The sequence below is a fragment of the Amblyraja radiata genome, chromosome 29 (assembly GCF_010909765.2).
Source record: "Amblyraja radiata isolate CabotCenter1 chromosome 29, sAmbRad1.1.pri, whole genome shotgun sequence".
Classification (NCBI taxonomy): domain Eukaryota; kingdom Metazoa; phylum Chordata; class Chondrichthyes; order Rajiformes; family Rajidae; genus Amblyraja; species Amblyraja radiata.
This window is the reverse complement of record NC_045984.1, coordinates 2,418,755-2,433,027: the sequence shown is the minus strand read 5'-3', so window position 1 is coordinate 2,433,027 and position 14,273 is coordinate 2,418,755. Positions and strand designations below refer to the sequence as shown.

Sequence of the window (14,273 nt, the reverse complement as noted above, 5' to 3'; positions counted from 1 at the left end):
TCGAAGACTCTAATACTAGAAACAGGTACATGGTTTTATAAGGAAGGGTAAATAGACGAAATGAGCTAATAGTTCTTATGGTACTAGGCAGAGTGTTCCAGTCAGAAGGAGCTTTGAATTTAAATGCACGTCTCCCAATTTCTTTGTTAGTTCTTGGAATGAAAAAGAAGGGTTGCTGAATATGTCTTAGTGAATATGAGGGTGTGTATGCTAATAATAATAATAATAATATAATAAACTTTATTTATAAAGCGCTTTAAACAACCGCAGTTGCCACAAAGTGCTGTACATGAGAACTCATGGACAAAAAGTTATTACAAACCATTAAAAACCGTAAAACGAAGGACTAAAAACAGTAAAAATTAAAAGACATTAAAAGCACTAAGAACAGGAGCAATGACTCAGCCAGTGTCGAAAGCCAGAGAATAAAAATTGAGTTTTTAGGGAGGATTTGAAGATGGACAATGAGGGGGCCTGTCTGATGTGCAACGGCAAGGTGTTCCAAAGTGCCGGAGCAGCAACAGAAAAGGCTCTATCCCCTCTGAGCTTCCGCTTAGACCGTGGTACCTCAAGGAGCAGCTGATCAGCTGACCTGAGGCACCGGGCAGGAGCATATAGGTGGAGCAGCTCAGAGAGGTAAGGCGGGGCGAGCCCATTCAACGATTTGAAAACAAATAAAAGAATTTTAAAATGAACTCGAAAGTGCACTGGGAGCCAGTGAAGGGAGGCCAACATTGGCGTAATGTGCTCCCTCTTTCGAGTTCCGGTCAAAAGGCGAGCGGCAGCATTTTGAACCAGCTGGTGACGAGCCAATGAAGCTTGTGCGACTCCAGAGTAGAGTGCGTTACAGTAATCCAGCCTAGATGTAATAAAGGCATGGATTACTGTTTCAAAATGCTGCCGCTCGAGGATGGGCTTCACCTTTGCCAGCTTCCATAGGTGAAAGAAGCTGGACTTAACCACCGCGCCTATTTGTTTATCTAGTTTAAAATCACCGTCCATCCTAAAACCCAGGTTTAAAACTGTTGGCTTTACGGACAATGCCAGTGGACCCAAGTCAACAATAGGTCTTGTTTTAAATAAGAAGGGTAATTGAGATGGATGCATTTAAAGATGAACTGGAACCAGTGGTAGCATCTTCGAGCGTGGGGGGATAACCAGTTTAGTGTTTCGTACATAGGACAGTGGTGAGTTATATATGGACACCGTAAAATAAATCTGCAAAGACTATTATAAACTACATTGAGGGGTTGAAGATGTGTATCGAATGTATTCTGATAGACAATATCAGCATAATCCAGTGTTGGTAGTAGTAGTTGAGAGACAATTCTTTTTCTCATCTGAAAGGTGAAACAATTTATATGGCGGTAAAGAATAGCTAGATTACAGCTGAGTTTTTTAGTAATCGTCTCACTATGCTGCGTAAATGAAAGCGTTGGGTCGAGCCAAACACCAAGATATTTGAAGTTCAATACTTGTTCTAATGGTGATCCTTCATTAAATGATATAGTCAGATCTACAGAAGAAGGCCTTGTCTGGTACCAAATAACATACTGCATGATTTATTTTTATTTAAAATTAATTTGTTAAATGTGTTTGCTCCATTTCATGCTCTGCTTGCTCTCTCCACTCAGCAAGAAAAATCCCCTTGTAAAAGGATCATGTTTTAAACAGGAAATCCTCCAGTGATAACTCTGAAGTGACACATGGAAAGTTATTATTCTTCATCATGATCTTGCTGCAGCCATTTCAGTGGCACTAACGCTTTAAACAAACAGCAGGCACTAGAGTATTCAGCATAAGAAATTGATCTTTCATGGTATCACATATAACAATTGTAGGTAATGCTCTTCATATAGAAGACTAAGACTGCATCGTTCGCTACTTATACATTTAACACTACATTTTAGCCAAATGTATACAACATTTTATATTAGCATACAAACCTGTGGAACGTGGGAGGAAACAAGTTGAAACCCACGTGATCATGGGGAAGAACATACAAACTCCGTACAGACAGCACCCATAGTCAGGATCGAACCCGGGTCTATGGCGCTGTCAGGCAGCAACTCTAACACTGCACTGCTGTGCTGCACCACTTATTGTGATAAAATGTGTCAATTTAAAATTTAAAACAAATTCATACATAATAATTTCATCAGCAAATTCCAATTAGAAGTTAAGCTATTTTATATGCAAAGTAAATTTGTAAATATTTGAAACGCATTAGATTTTGGAAATTGTCAGTTTACACACTGCTTTTACTAACTTAGTTTTACTAATAAAGTTTTTATGTTAACATACCCAGTGTAAAAGCACCCTTTTGATGTGAGATAGCAGAAGTTAATTTGTAATTGAAAGCTAAATACTAAGATCACTAAAAATCTGTAGTACAAAGGAAGCAAAATGCTGGATTTGTTCAGCAAGGCAAGGCAAGGCAAATTTATTTGTATAGCACCATTCGTGCAAACAGCAATTCAAGGTGCTTTACAGGAAAGAAAAAATAAAATAGTCAATAATTAAAAATTGCAAAATAAGCAATATGACAAATGTATGAATAATAAAACAACGTCAATGAAACAATAAAACGATTTTAAAAAGCACATAAAAGGGTTAAAATTGGACGGTTAAGATTACCTGCATGTCGGGTTATGGAAAAGCTATAGTAAACAACAGTGTTTTTAGGCCTGATTTAAATGCGCTTACAGTCTGTGCACACCTCGGGTGTTCAGGGAGCTTGTTCCACAGGTGTGGAGCATAAAAACCGAATGCTGCTTCAGCCTTTTTAGTTCTGACCCTGGGAACACAGTAAACCTGTCCCTGAAGACCTGAGGAGTTTAGGCGAATCATATACAACAAGTAGGTCAGAGATGTATTTTGGACCTAGACCATTCAGTGCCTTGTAGGTCAGTAACAGAATTTTAAAATCTATCCTCTTACACACAGGGAGCCAGTGCAAAGATGGTGAGATAGTACCTGTGGAGAGGGAACCAAACACATTGTTGATAACATTTCTTCGGAACTGGGGGTGTGGGGACTGCATGGTAAAAGGTAGAATGGTGATATAGTTGACTGACTTTCCTGTTCTGCTGTTATGCAAGTTGTATTGTATAGTCTTTTGTGCGAGGAAACAGCAAAATTGTTTTAAAGCATTATGACAAAGATTCTGAAGCTATCTGGCAATTATTACTTTTACAGATAATTTGTGTCCAGCATTTTACTGATGCTCGGCTCAAATGATCTGTTCTCTTATTTTCATTGCTGTACAATTAAAAACATTGAGACGAATAATCAATTAACTATGGTAAGGCCAGGAGTGCATTGCATGTAGTTCACTCCAGCATAAAATAGCATGATGAAAGACTAATCATGCTTGTAGCATTCCATTCCCACATACAACTGGCTTGGTTCTAAGTTCCAAATGAATGGCTCTGGGAACTGTATTTTTCTGTCAGAATATACTCAAAGTTAGGGGTGACCCCAAATTGTTGAGAACAAAATTTCTCTGGAAAGAGAATTTTCTTTTTGGGGGAAAAAATTGCAACAATGACTTAACTTGCAATTATGCCATCACGATCTGTTACAACAATGTTAAGTTGACAATGCAGTGAGATACTCGTGCAGCAATACTTTTCATCAATGTATCATGGAAATGATCCAAATAGAGCCCATGTAATCACTGATAGCAGGGACAATTGTGCCTGGAGACATACATTTAGTGCATCAGAGCTATAAATCTTTCTCCAAAGTACTAGGACCTTTTACAAGTAGAGTTAAATATGTCAGGTCAGGGGGAGTTTCCCCAGCCACGGGTACCATGTAACCTGCCTGCTCCGTGATCAGATAGTCGGCGACTAAACCGTCTCCCCCACCTGGTTTGCCAGGTGAGGAGTGGGCTGTGGCCCTCCAGCAGAACCAAAAACAAGACCTGTCAAAGGGTGGATGAACTCCTAGCGAGCCATCGGCCATCCACACTTCGCTAGACGTTGCGATCACTGTCATACATAGCATTATAAGGCTCGTTGATGTTTTCGAAGATGATGATGATAAATAAGAAGGCCTCGCCTCTTTCATTGGATTTGTGACACTGATTACTGTAAATCTGGGAGGAATGGATTAGGGCTCGTGTTAGTTTACTGTTTACCAAAAATATAATGTAGGCTTGGGCTATGCTAAATTATAGATTTGGCACTTGAAGAGGCGAGAAAGCCGAGATTGAGCTGAGGTATCAGCTGCCTTAATGAGTATCGTTTAAAAGTTGGGAAACATTGAAGTGTCATTCTGGTAATGTCTACAGTGGGGCTGTGCATGGTTTAATGAATTAATATGTGACTGATTACTTTGTATCGTAGCCATCTGTACAAAATTTGATTCCATTGCTACTTTATAGCAAATGATTCTGGTAATTATGTGGTTCTTGTCCTGCTGGACCTATCTGCCGCCTTTGATACAGTGGACCATGGTATCTTAATATCTCGGTTACAGCACCTAGTGGGCATCTGTGGCAGTGCCCTGGGATGGTTCAGGTCCTATCTGGCAGACAGAACCATGTGTGTAAGCCTTGCTGGTTTTGAATCCTCCTCCGCTCCTCTGTCATATGGGGTTCCACAGGGCTCAATTTTAGGGCCCCTGCTTTTCTCACTATACTTACTTCCTCTGGGTTCCATTCTTAGAAAGCATGGCATCTCTTTTCATTGTTATGCTGATGATAGCCAACTATATATGCCGCTGAGGAAGGAAGACGCCTTTTCTGTCAAATCACTTCTGTCATGTCTTGAGGACATTAAGTCCTGGATGGCCCTAAACTTTCTAGGATTTAATGAAAAGAAGACAGAGGTGATATTGTTTGGCCCCAATGGCTGCCGTGAACCTCCCCTTGTTGACTTGGGTCCACTGGCACGGTACGTGAAGCCAACAGTTTTAAACCTAGGTTTTAGGATGGACAGTGATTTTAAATTAGATCATCAAATAGGCACGGTGGTTAAGTCCAGCTTCTTTCACCTAAGGAAGCTGGTAAAGGTGAAGCCCATTCTCGAGCGGCAGCATTTTGAAACAGTAATCCATGCCTTTATTACATCTAGGCTGGATTACTGTAACGCACTCTATTTTGGAGTTCAACGATCTTCACTGGCTCGTCTCCAGTTGGTTCAAAATGCGGCTGCTCGCCTTTTAACTGGAACTCGAAAGAGGGAACACATAACGCCAATTCTGGCCTCCCTCCACTGGCTCCTGGTGCACTTTCGAGTTCATTTTAAAATTATTTTATTTGTTTTTAAATCTCTAAATGGGCTCGCCCCGCCTTACCTCTCTGAACTGCTCCACCCATACGCTCCTGCCCGGTGCCTCAGGTCAGCTGATCAGCTGCTCCTGGAGGTACCGAGGTCTAAGCGGAAGCTCAGAGGGGATAGAGCCTTCTCTGTTGCTGCTCCGGCACTCTGGAACACCCTGCCGTTGCACATCAGACAGGCATTCTGTCCATCTTCAAAACCAGTATTAAAACACATTTATATTCCTTGGCTTTTGACACTGCTTGAGACTTTGCTCCTGTTTTTAGTGCTTTTAATGTTTTTAATTTTGTTGTTTTTACTCTTTCGTTTAATGTTTTTATTGTTATGTAATAATTTCTTGTCCATGATTAGTCATGTACAGCACTTTGTTGCAACTGTGGTTGTTTTTAAAGTGCTCTATAAATAAAGTTATTATTATTATTTACTTTCTCTCCAAACCTGGTATTGAAATAAACTCCTGAGAAATGAAGAGAATCACAGGCAATGTCCTCAAATCCTTGCAGGATAATAATTCTGATTAAAATAATCATTACATTCCCAATTGTAAGGGGTTTGTTGCGAAGTCGCATTAAATCCTGGCATGTTGCGTCATTACTGTTTGTTGCGAGTCTTGCGGGAATGCAGTGGGGATTTCAAGATCTTGTGCTTAGAATTAATCTGACAGGGTTATTGATGTTTCTAATAGTAGATCAGTCATTGGTTCCTTTTAATTGGCGATAAATGATTGCTTTTTCACTTGATGTCACATTGTTAAAGAGCAGTTGTACGTTCCACTCGAGTTTTATGGCCTGCATGAATTTAAAATTAATTCAAAATCCACTACACCATCGCTTTTCATCCTGCATAGATTGTTTTGTGCTGACCATCAAATATTGCACTGACAGTTGCAGTAATTAAATAAATATTTGCGTATAATGAATCCATCTTAATGAATAGATGTGTGGCAGCCCATTCAGCATCTTGCGTAACCTGTGACGTGATTGGGTGCAGCACAAGTGCACAACAGCATTTGTCTCTGTGCTTATGCCTCCAAAATGCGACAGGACACTTCAGATTAATCAATGTGCCTTCATCACCAAACTGCTGGGTAACAAGTGCCATAAAATTCCTCTACTTGCTTCCTGTTCATTGCTCATAATTACCTCTTTTCTCTTAAATTGTCCTACCAACCCTTTAAAAAAGAAAAAAAACTTGTACTGACCCACCCCGTCCTTGAAAACTGCCATCTATCTGCAAATTCCATTCATCCACGAATCCCTGAATGCCTTGATATGCCAACTCTTTTCCTTTTCAAATCGCATATGGAATGCATCGACAAAGTTTTCTACTTTCAAGTTTTGTTTTGAGATACAGCTGGGAAACAGGCCCTTTGGCCCATGTAATCAGTGCCAACCAGTGATCACCCTGTACACTAACACTACTGACTATTTTTACAATTTTACCAAACCTATAACCTATAACCCTGTCTTTGGAGTGTGGGAGGAAACCGGAGCTCCCGGAGAAAGCATTTGCAGTTCACTGGGAGACCGTACAAAATCCATACAGCCAGCACCCGTGGACAGGATCGAACCTGAGTCTCTGGTGCTCTAAGGCATGCACTCTACCGTTAAGCCTCCGTGCCACCCTACTATAGTGACAAAATGTCCTTTATTAATGCTACACATCCCATGTGATTCAATAAAAACAAGAGATGTTAGAAATAAAGACACAAAATGCTGGAGTAACGCAGCGAGTTAGGCAACATCTATGAAGAACATGGATAGGTGATATTTTGGATCGGGACCCTTATTCAGATTGAAGAATGTCCTTGACCTTTGTCCATGTTCTCTGGAGATGCTGTTAATCCGGCATTTTAATTTGGTAAATCAGCATTTGCAGTTCCTTTATTACCTAAGTGGTAATACTTGGCTACGTAGCATTGATGGAGAAAAACAGAGTTAACGTTTTGGGCCAATTCTTTGATAAAGGGATGTAATTAACCCATCTTCAGCATTTTTTCATGATTGGTCTTGTCATCTTCTCTATCCCCATTCATTTCTTGAAGCCTTTGACATTGTATTGATCTAAAACTCTGTAGCTTATTTCCCAGCACCATATCACCTATCATGAATGTAGATCAGCATCCAGCCCAAAAAGGCTTCTTTTAAAAATTCTTAGCATTTTTTCAAATCCTTTTGGAGGTCTCTTCTTCATCATTCTGTGCATCATTCTGAAAGATCCACTGTTTTTATACATACCTGATTTTAATTGCTCCACTTCTAAACTCTGGGATTCCCTCCTTGAACTCCCATGTTGCTTCTATATTAATTCTGTTGTCTTAAATGTTTAGTCAAATCTGGAGTAACTCAGCAGGTCAGGCAGCTTCTCTAGTGAAAACAAATAGGTGGTGTTTTGGCTTGAGACCCTTCAGACCACTTTTGGTTGGTTTCTAAATTTGAAGGAGATATTGGGTTTTATTCTATGAAGAGATATACAGATTATATTTGCTGTGATATGTGTTCTGGCTCATGGGTGAAAAGACACTGCCGGTGCCGATTTACACCAAAGGTAGACTCAATGCTGGAGTAACTTAGCGGGTCAAGCAGTATCTTTGGAGAAAAGGAAGAGGTAACGTTTGCGATCGAGCCCCTTCTTCAGACCTGTTCTAGCTCTCGGTATTCGCAACCTAAAAGAGTTTCCTTTGAAGCCATGAATCAAAATGGTTCAGTCATGTGAATTGTGGGTATTTAAATCTTTTTTGTATTTGCACGATGTCCTGTTGAGCTTCTGGAGATGAAGACGGTGATGATTTGGTAAATGAAAATCAAAAATCTACGGGTCCTGGAAATCCTAAAATAAAAGTGTAGGATAGTGTTAATGTGCGGGGTTTGCCGGTCAGTGCAGACTCGGTGTGCCAGAGCGCGTTTCCACGCTGTATCTCTAAACTAAACTAAAACTATAATAGAAAATGTTGGTAAAGCCTAGATCAGATAGCAACTGTGAAAAAAGGAACTATGAATGTTTTAGGTCCCCCACCTTTCTTTGGAACTAGGAAAGAGAGAAAACAAGAAAACAAAGGAGGATTATGGGGAAACAGGAAAAACGAAGGGAATGATTCTGTCAGGGAGATACCAAATGAGTTAAATTAGCAATTGGATTGAATGGCAGATGCATGTGTTTCAGGGTGGGTTTAAGAAGTAATTCTATCTCGGCATTCTTTCTTTTATTTTTTTTTGTGGTAAAACACGTCTGTTATTGGTCTATTCATTTACGTGAAGAACTGGCTGAAGAAATGTGATAAATGTTTTATATTGGAATGGTAACACAAAGATTGCAGCACACATCTTCACTTTAGACTTTAGAAGTACAGTGCAGAAACGGGCCCTTTCGGCCCACCGAGTGTGCGCAGACCAGCAATCAGCCCGCACACTATCCTACACACGAGGTTATTTTACACGCCATTCCGGAAGTGGCGGCGCTGTGAAACGGCTGCGGCTCGCCCGCAGTCTGTCTGTTTTTACTTTTTTTGTGTTTTCTTTGTCTAGTTCAGTTAAACTTTTGGTTATTAGGTTGTGTTATGTGTGTGGGGGGGGGCTGAAACAGGGCTTTCTGTCTCTCCCTTCGGGGGAATGCGACTTTATTGTCGTATCCCCCTTCTCTTCCCCCGCCTGAGCCGAGGCCTAATGGCGGAGCTGGCGGCCTCCAACCTGCGACTGACCTCGAGGCTCCGGAGGTAGAGCCAGCCAGGACTCACCAATGCGAGGCTGGCCGTCTTCGAGCTGCGGTGACGTCCGGGCAGCGGCACAACTCGGCGCTCCGGTGAGGGCGGACGGCGCGGGGCTGAGACACTCCTGTGTGGGCGGCCCGGCTACCGGCTGGAAGGTGCTGCCGTGTGGGCGGACCGGCTCCCGGCTGGAATGCGCTCTCGTGTGGGCGGCCCGGTGCGTGGCTGAGACGCTCTTGTGTGGGCGGCCAGGGCTGAGACTCTCTCGTGTGGGCGGCCTGGGTCCCGGATGGAATGCGCTCCCGTGTGGGCGGCCCGGTGCGGGGCGGAGACGGTGGCTGAGGCGGCGTTCTGGCGGCGGCGGCCTGAATCCGGGGCCGGCAGCGGGCCAGTGGACGACATCGTCGGGGGCTCGCAGGTCACAGGCTGGTGCCTGTTTTCTGGAGCTCCCGTGGCAACAGCTGCGTCCGCTGGACTGGAGGGCGGCAGCTTCGACCACCCCCGGGCCGCGGAGCTTGAACCGCGGGACTGACTTACCATCGCCCGGTGGGGTATCGCCTCAGCGCAGAGGGAGAAGAGGAGGGAAGAGACAGTAACTCTAAGACTTTTGCCTCCATCACAGTGAGGAGGTGCTTGGCGAACTCACTGTGGTGGATGTTAATTTGTGTTTATTGTGTGTTGTTATTATTACATGTATGGCTGCAGGCAACAACATTTCGTTCAGACCGAAAGGTCTGAATGACAAATAAAGGATTCAATTCAATTCTATCAATTTACAATGTTACCAAAGCCAATTAACCTATAAACCTGCACATCTTTGGAATGTGGGAGGAAACCGGAGCAACCTGAGAAAACCCATGCGGTCACAGGGAGAATGTACAAGCTCCGTACAGACACGACCCATAGTCAGGATCAAACCCGAGTCTCTGGCACTGTAAGATAGCAATTCTCCTGCTTCACCATTTTACTGCCCAATCTATGTCAGTGCTGAATAGATTGTAAATTGTGGCCTCTTCAAGACATGAAAACTCCATGCCAATGTTGCATGCTACTAACTAATCTCTGTGTGCCTGAAGGCCAGAAGCAAAAATACTACATGAAGTGTCTGTGTCCAGGAGCTGAGCACCTCATAATTTGTTCGTTGACTATGGATGGTGTGCTGGGAAGTCGTTGGGCCTGTGTACTTGGAAATCGGGGTTTATTATTTACAGGACATTTAATGTAAATGGAAGACTAAATCAGTCATTAGAATAAGCCATCATAAATGCCACGTGCACGAATAATAAACAGTTATAACAGCCCTTTGTTGTGATGTTAATGACTAATAAATCTGCAAACAAAATGCTACTAGTGATAGTGATCTACATGATTATTGATAGACAGACTAAACGGGATGCAAATTTGGGGATTATTTTGCTGTTGTTTTACAATATTCCAGTGTTCAAAGCAGTAATTCCTGCAAATTTATACTCATATGAATGGACATTACAAGGAAAAATATTGCATTATTAGGTCAAAGCTGTGTGTTTACAGGAGCCCTGTCTAGCTCTATTTAGTGCTCTATTTCTCCTTTACACAAATAACTGGAGATGCTAGAAATCTGAAATAAATTTAAACACTGAAAATATTCAGCAAATCGTGCAGAATTTGTCGAAGAACAAATAGTTAACATGGAATAACTTAGATGCCTGTTTTTTCATTTAAGAATGGATTTGTCGAATGGATAGGTAGGTACTACAGAACAGTTTGAGTGTCTCTTATACTTTAATTTTTAAAGCCCTAAGATATGACTGCATGTTTTCCTGGAGATTTCTTTGCATGCCTTCCGCAACCCCTATGCCTGCAACAATTGAAAAATGAGTAGGTTCTGATGGAGACACGAGGAACTGGAGATTCAGATTTACAAAAAAGTATTTGGCTAGTTCAAGAGTTAAGAGTGTTTTATTGTTATATGTCCCGAATTGAACAATGAAGTTCTTACTTGCAGCAGCACAGCAGATGAATAAAGACAAACAGACAACTTTTTTTCCCCAAGTTCAACATTATTCTAACTACGAGATGCAAATGTTTGCAAAAAGGTATTTTATCAATGCATTGATTAGTTTTATTTTTTCCTAACAGACTTGGATATTAGTTTTCAATTTCTGGATGCCCTGGATCAATAAATTTGGAAGGATAGTAACTTCATCCTAGTTGTATGACATTGTGAACAACCTGCTCTTTGGGGCACAATTAAATTCAGCTATGTCACATATCTGCTTCAGTAATCCCCATCTCATTATTTAAATAATGTTCCCCAAAGTGTGTACAAAAATACAAGTGTTCCCTGTAGATCCTATGCACCTCAGAGGCTAGCGCTAATAAAAGCACATTAATATCAGCTTCTAAATATGTTCCTTTTTGCTTCCAGGTTCACCCTTCTCTTCTCCCATGGGAATGCAGTGGATTTGGGTCAGATGAGCAGTTTCTACATCGGTCTTGGCACCAGGATCAACTGTAATATCTTCTCCTATGACTACTCAGGGTATGGAGTCAGCAATGGGAAGCCTTCTGAAAAGAATCTGTATGCAGATATTGATGCCGCATGGCAGGCATTGAGGACCAGGTAGGCTTTACTAAATGTATTACTGAACCTTGTAGGAGATCAATACTTGAAGTAAAAAATTCTCGTTTTGCTGCGGGCTCCTGTATTTTGAGTTTGAGGTTATCCATTTTGGTGGCAAAAACACAGTTATTCTCTGAATGGTATCAAGTTGGGAGAAGGGGAAGTACAAAGAGATCTGGGGGTCCTTGTTCATCACTCACTGAAAGTAAGTATGCAAGTACAGCAGGCAATGAAGAAAGCGAATGGCATGTTGGCCCTCATAACTTGAGAAGTTAAGGAGAGGAGCAAACAGGTCCTTCTGCAGTTGTACAGGGCCCTAGTGAGACCACACATGGAGTATTGTGTGCAGTTTAGGTCTCCAAATTTGAGGAAGGACATTCTTGCTATTGAGGGAGTGCAGCGTAGGTTCACAAGGTTAATTCCCGGGATGCCGGGACTGTCATATGTCGATAGAATGGAGCGAATGGGCTTGTATACGCTGGAATTTAGAAGATGAGAGGGGATCTTAATGAAACATGAGATTGTTAAGGGATTGGACACGCTAGAGGCAGGAAACGTGTTCCTGATGTTGGGGGAGTCCAGAACCAGGGGCCACAGTTTAAGAATAAGGGGTAGGCTACTTTGAACAGAGATGAGGAAAAACTTTCACCAAAGAGTTGTAAATCTGTGGAATTCTCTGCGTTAGAAGGCAGTGGAGGCCAATTCTCTGGATGTTTTCAAGAGAGAGTTGGGTAGAGCTCTTAAAGATAGTGGAGTCAGGGGATATGGTGAGAAGGCAGGAACGGGGTGCTGAATGTGATCAGCCATGATCACAGTGAATGGCGGTTCTGGCTCGAAGGGCTGAATGGCCTACTCCTGCAACTATTGTCTATTGTTTGTCTATTGAGTTATAAAGTCTGTTAAGGTGCTGGGATATAGGGAGAGAAAATTAGAGTTTCCAAAATGAAGACTACAAAATCAGAATACACGATGCTGTTTCTCCAGTTTGTGTTGCTTCACTTTGGCAATGAAGGTAGCCTGGGATGGAAAAGCCAGTACGGGAATGGGAAGGGAGTTAAAATGGTGGGGGTGGTGGGGGGGGTCCCTGAAGAAGGTGAAAAGGGGTCTGGATGGGACGATGTGACCATGGGTGGGTGGAATCATGTTGAAGGTGATGGAAATATCAGGGAAAGATGTTTCAGAAGGAACTGCATATGCTGGAAAATCGAAGGTAGACAAAAGTGCTGGAGAAACTCAGCGGGTGCGGCAGCATTTATGCTGCGAAGGAAATAGGCAACGTTTCGGGCCGAAACCCTTCTTCAGACTGATGTAGGTGAAATATGAGGTGCTTCTCCTCCGATTTCCGGTGGTGCTCACTTTGGCCATGGAGGAGGCCCAGGACAGAAAGGTCGGATTCGGAATGGGAGGGTGAGTCGAAGTGCTGAGCCACCGGGAGATCTGGTAGGTTATTGCAGACCGAGCGGAGGTGTTCGGCGAAATGATCGCCAAGCCTACGCTTGGTCTCACCGACGTGGATCAGCTGACATCTAGAGCAGCGGATGCAATAGATGATGTTCCCCTTAGTGAAAGATGTGTTGGATGTAGAGGCTGGTGGGGTAAAAGGCAAGGACCAAGGAAATTCTATCCTTACTATGTCTCGGGGGAGGGGAATTGAGAGCAGAACTGCAGGACATAGAGGTGACATGGCTGAGGGACCCATCAACAGGGGGGAAACCGTGTTTACTAAAGATTAAACACGGTTTACTCTGATGTCGTAGTGTAACAAGTCTCATTTTGCAGCAACGATGGTGAAATTGAGGGATGGATTCCTCATAGGAGGTGTGGAGGTGTAGTCAATGCTTTGGCAATGTCAAGCACTAGAGAGAATAGCTTTAAGGGCCTGTCCCACTATGGCGACCTAATTTGCAAGTTTAGGAGAGTTAACGGTCGACACGTGGTCGTAGGTCACCGTAACTCTCCTTCATGCTCGAAAGAAGTTCCCGCATACTCGCAGCCTCAGTTTGGTTGAGGAAATTTTTTTCAAGAAGATGAAAATTGTTCTGCAAGTAAAAATTGGTCGGCATGGAGAAAATCGATTATTTTGAACTCGTAGTGCAATGGTAGCGGGGTCGCCATGTAGTTATAGGTAGTCGAGGTAGCCATAGGTAATCTCCTTTGCTGACCAAGCATTTTAATTGGCTCATGCGGGGGAAAAAACATAAGCACGAGTTTATAGAACCAAGGAAAACAGACCGGTAATGTTAAATCCCCGCTAAACTTCACAGCTGTGTATCTCTGGCTTATTAATAGTTGTCTGGCCTCTTAAAAGTGTCTCCACTCCTTCTTTCCCCCCCTTCTTTCTTCTTTCCCCCCCCCCCCCCCCCCCGCTCTTTTAAAGGATTTACCGTACACTATGCTAGCTGTCTTTAACCTTCCTGTTCATCGCGGGTATCACCATGGCTTTGCACCATGTGAATTTCAGACAGCGTTCCCTCGCTTTCCCTGGCCCCCGCCTTTGCGATGTGCGCGTGTGTGCTGATGGTCTATCCAGCTCGCGGTTTCATCGCTGACGGCCGATCCACCTCGCGGATTTTCAGGCGAGTGCCCCAAGCTTGAAGGTGCTGAAAAGTCACGTAAGTGGGACGGGCCCTTTAAGGTGAGGGGCAAAACTTAAAGGAGATATGCAGGGAAGTTTTTG

The 14,273-nt window shown here is 42.8% G+C and overlaps 1 protein-coding gene across 1 annotated transcript in view; it reads left to right on the top strand.

Annotated features, from left to right (window-relative positions):
- LOC116989248 (alpha/beta hydrolase domain-containing protein 17B-like) overlaps positions 1 to 14,273 on the top strand; it is an 80,023-nt gene that overhangs the window by 27,824 nt on the left and 37,926 nt on the right. Inside the window, exon 2 of the mRNA XM_033046441.1 lies at positions 11,402 to 11,596. Coding sequence (XP_032902332.1) covers positions 11,402 to 11,596 — 195 coding nt within the window. The remainder of the gene's footprint in view (positions 1 to 11,401; positions 11,597 to 14,273) is intronic.